Genomic DNA, 3454 nt, shown 5'->3' on the forward strand with positions numbered 1-3454 from the left:
TTCTAAGGTCAATTAAGACTCAGGACATATGAGAACTTGTACTGTAATGTCATGTAACTTGGTAGTGTCCCAAATTTTCTGATCAAGGAGATTATGGGGCCAAAGGGGAAAGTGATCGAGATGTAGAGTGTGCCCAGGACAGCCACATGGAAAGAAAACATTTTCTCAGGCTTTCACAGAGAGCACATTGGCCAAGCAAGGGCCGTGACTCATCCACATGGCTGACGCTGAAAAAAGATCTACAGTCTGAGGTACAGGGTCTCAGGATAAACCCTGAGGGGATTTCACTGACCTTATCAGACCCAAAAGCTACAAGTCTTGTTGCATAGGTCTTGCTTTATCTTGGTCTTAAGCATCCAGCAGAAAAGTATAAAAATGAAGTATAAGAAGTAATGCCATGCTATTATGTTGAGCTGTGGGGGACTCAGGTTAACAATTTCTGACATTGCCAGTCAAGCGGAAGACCCAATACTATTGTGGACTACTGGACTATTTTGGAATATTTTGCTGAGTTCACACACCTATAGTATTTAAATGATGGAACTAAACAAAAAAGGGGGATATAGATGAATGACCATTTTGCATCTGTGTATTCAAAATGGTTAGGATAGATATATAGCTACATTCTCTTAATTCAGATAAGGAATAGAGGGATTTGTTCTAATAGTGTTTGTAAATAGGGTATCATGCCTGCATCTTGTACAGCAAATAACTTCTTACTAGGAAGGCAGTATGCAATATGTTGATTATTGGAACTGTCCTACCAATTTGATTTGAAACTATCTCATTGCTATTTATTTCTCAATAAAATTATGGAAAAAAATTTAAAAACAAAGATTAGCAAAAACTGAAGAGGCTTAGCCAAAGCCCTTTCCCCCAGGTGGTATCTGTTCGCCTCTCTCAGCTCTCAGGAGCTTGATTATTATTTCACAAACACAAAGACCTCTGAATGAGAAAGGAATGGTCCATGACCCATTTGTGAGTAAGCTGGGAAAATCGACTTCCTCTACTCTAGAAAAGGATCGATGAAACCACTTGAGACCTCAAATGACAGTGATAATTAAAATACTTGAAACCACTTCAAATCTTCATCTCTTCTGAATTAAAATTAAGGAGAACATACAGAGAAAGCCACAAAAGCATTGAAAAGCCTGCTTCTATTTCCGGCATTCTGTGCTTGCAAAGTGAAAATTCTGTGGTGACAGAAAAACCACAACAATGAACGTGGAGTAGACTAGACTTGAGAGAACTCCTTAGGGATCACAGTCTCCCTCAACCTCTTTAGAGCATCTATTGGCAAGAAAACAAGCTCAGGGCTCCTAGTGGCTCTGCATTATGGTGAGTCACACAATTACTTCACTATATAGTACATGGAAGGAATAATAGATACAAGGGGCACAAGAAACATGTGCTTGAATAAAGCTAAAACTGTCCCCACCCACCTGCAATCCATGGAAAAAGCCTTCCACAGAACTGGTGCCTGAAGCCAAAATGGTTTGGAACCTCTGAAATAGGTCAACAAGGCCAGTCACAGTACCGCAAATAACACTGTGGCTGGTAGAGTGGTCAGCCTGGGCAGGCGAGGAAGACAGTTTGTTTCACAGGTTTCAACAGAGTCTTGTTAGGGAGAAGGTGGTGGAGGGAGCACAAAAATGTGAATGCAGACAAAACCCAGCACTGTGAGCTTGAAGTGGTTAATGTAGAAGAGGATGTCATGTGCATGTCACTGCAATACAAAAGGAGGAGGAGGAGGCGGGGACCATGCAGAGCAGTTCCCCTTGACAGCCTCTTGCTTCTGAGAATTTCACAGCAGTGTGTAGGCACTCACCTCTCTCAGGCTCTTCACTGTCCAGGTAAGACCATATATGGACTAAGGAAACAGGAATCAGTGCCCTAAATGCAATGGACGACTACACAGCAACTCCACATGACTATAAAATGTAAGTTAGTGAATAAATGGAAAGCCAGAATGAATAAAAGGAGAATTTGGAAAAGATTACTCATCTAACAAGCAAACAGATTTTCAAACAAACAGATGACTAGTTCAGTAGATCCATCTCTAAGTAAAGTTTTTTGACATGTCTTTATTAGCCTTTGTGCAGACAACCAAGGGAAGGGATAGTACACTGTGATACATATTCAAAACTACTTCTAACACAATGAAAGTTTGAACATGTTGCTACAATACTATGGAAAGTCACATGCCACGTACACTGTCAAAATCTGTCCTGTCCTTCTAGGTATATATACAGACAGGTGCCATGGAGAGGGAGAGCGTGAGTTTCCCCAGCACCTTTGTCCTGCTGAGCTTCGCGGAGTTTCCCTGGCTGGAGATGCCCCTCTCTGCAGTGGTCCTGCTCGCCTACCTGCTCGCCCTCGTGGGGAACGGCTCCATCATCCTGCTCTCCCTGCTGGACCCCAGGCTCCAGACGCCCATGTACTTCTTCCTGGACAACCTCTCCCTACTGGACCTCACTGTGACCTGCACCACTGTGCCCCAGCTGCTGGCCAACCTGTGGGGCCCGGACAAGACAATCGCCGCCTGGGGCTGCGTCACACAGGTCTGTATTTTCAGCTGCACTAGCTGCACAGAATGCATCCTGCTGGCCGTGATGGCCATTGATCGCTACGTGGCCATCTGCCGGCCTCTCAGGTACACTCTCATCATGCGCCCCTGGGTGTGTGTGCAGATGGCAGCTGCCTGCTGGTGCAGTGGCCTGGCCAATGCCCTGCTCCAAGCCACCCTCACCCTCCAGCTCCCCCTCTGTGGGACCCACACCCTGGACCACTTCTTCTGTGAGGTGCCCGTGCTCCTCAGGCTGGCCTGTGGGGACACCACCGCCAATGAGCTGGCCCTCACGTTGCTGTCAGTCCCATTTGGAGTGGCTCCTGTTCTGCTGGTGCTCGTCTCCTACACCTGCATCGCCAGGGCTGTGCTGAAGCTGCCTTCAGCTGAGGGGAGGCGCAAGGCTCTCAGCACCTGCAGCTCCCACCTGCTGGTGGTCACCCTGTACGTTGGATCAGGGATGTACTTATACCTCCAGCCTTCAGCCAAGAGTTCCCAGGCCAAGTTCATGTCCTTCTTCCACTGCATTATCACACCTATACTCAACCCCCTCATCTACTCCTTGAGAAACAAGGATGTAAAGACGTCATGGAAGAGGATCCTGTAGTCCAAGGGTGGGCTGCAGCATTAAAATGTCAGATGCTGATACAAAATCAACGATCAAATTCAATAGCTTTTTTATGCACCTTATGCAGCACTAATCAGCTATGAAAGAAATCAGGAAAATAATTTCATTCCCAATAGCTTGAAAAAAAAATAAAATATCTAAGGATTAATCTAAATAAGAAGGTAAAAGAACTACGCCATCTTTTTATTGATTTTATTTTTTTCCATAATTTTATTGAGAAACAAATAGCAATGAGACAGTTTCAAAACAAATTGGTAGGA

General features: G+C 44.9%; 1 protein-coding gene across 1 annotated transcript; it reads left to right on the forward strand.

Moving 5' to 3' along the window:
* Nucleotides 1-2261: 2261 nt before the first annotated feature.
* LOC101562598 (olfactory receptor 15-like) lies at nt 2262-3173 on the forward strand. The gene has a single exon (XM_004647525.1). The coding sequence runs from the start codon at nt 2262-2264 to the stop codon at nt 3171-3173; it is 912 nt and encodes a 303-aa protein (XP_004647582.1).
* Nucleotides 3174-3454: the final 281 nt, after the last annotated feature.

Source organism: Octodon degus, unplaced genomic scaffold (genome assembly GCF_000260255.1).
Source record: "Octodon degus isolate 3935 unplaced genomic scaffold, OctDeg1.0 scaffold00310, whole genome shotgun sequence".
Lineage (NCBI taxonomy): Eukaryota > Metazoa > Chordata > Mammalia > Rodentia > Octodontidae > Octodon > Octodon degus.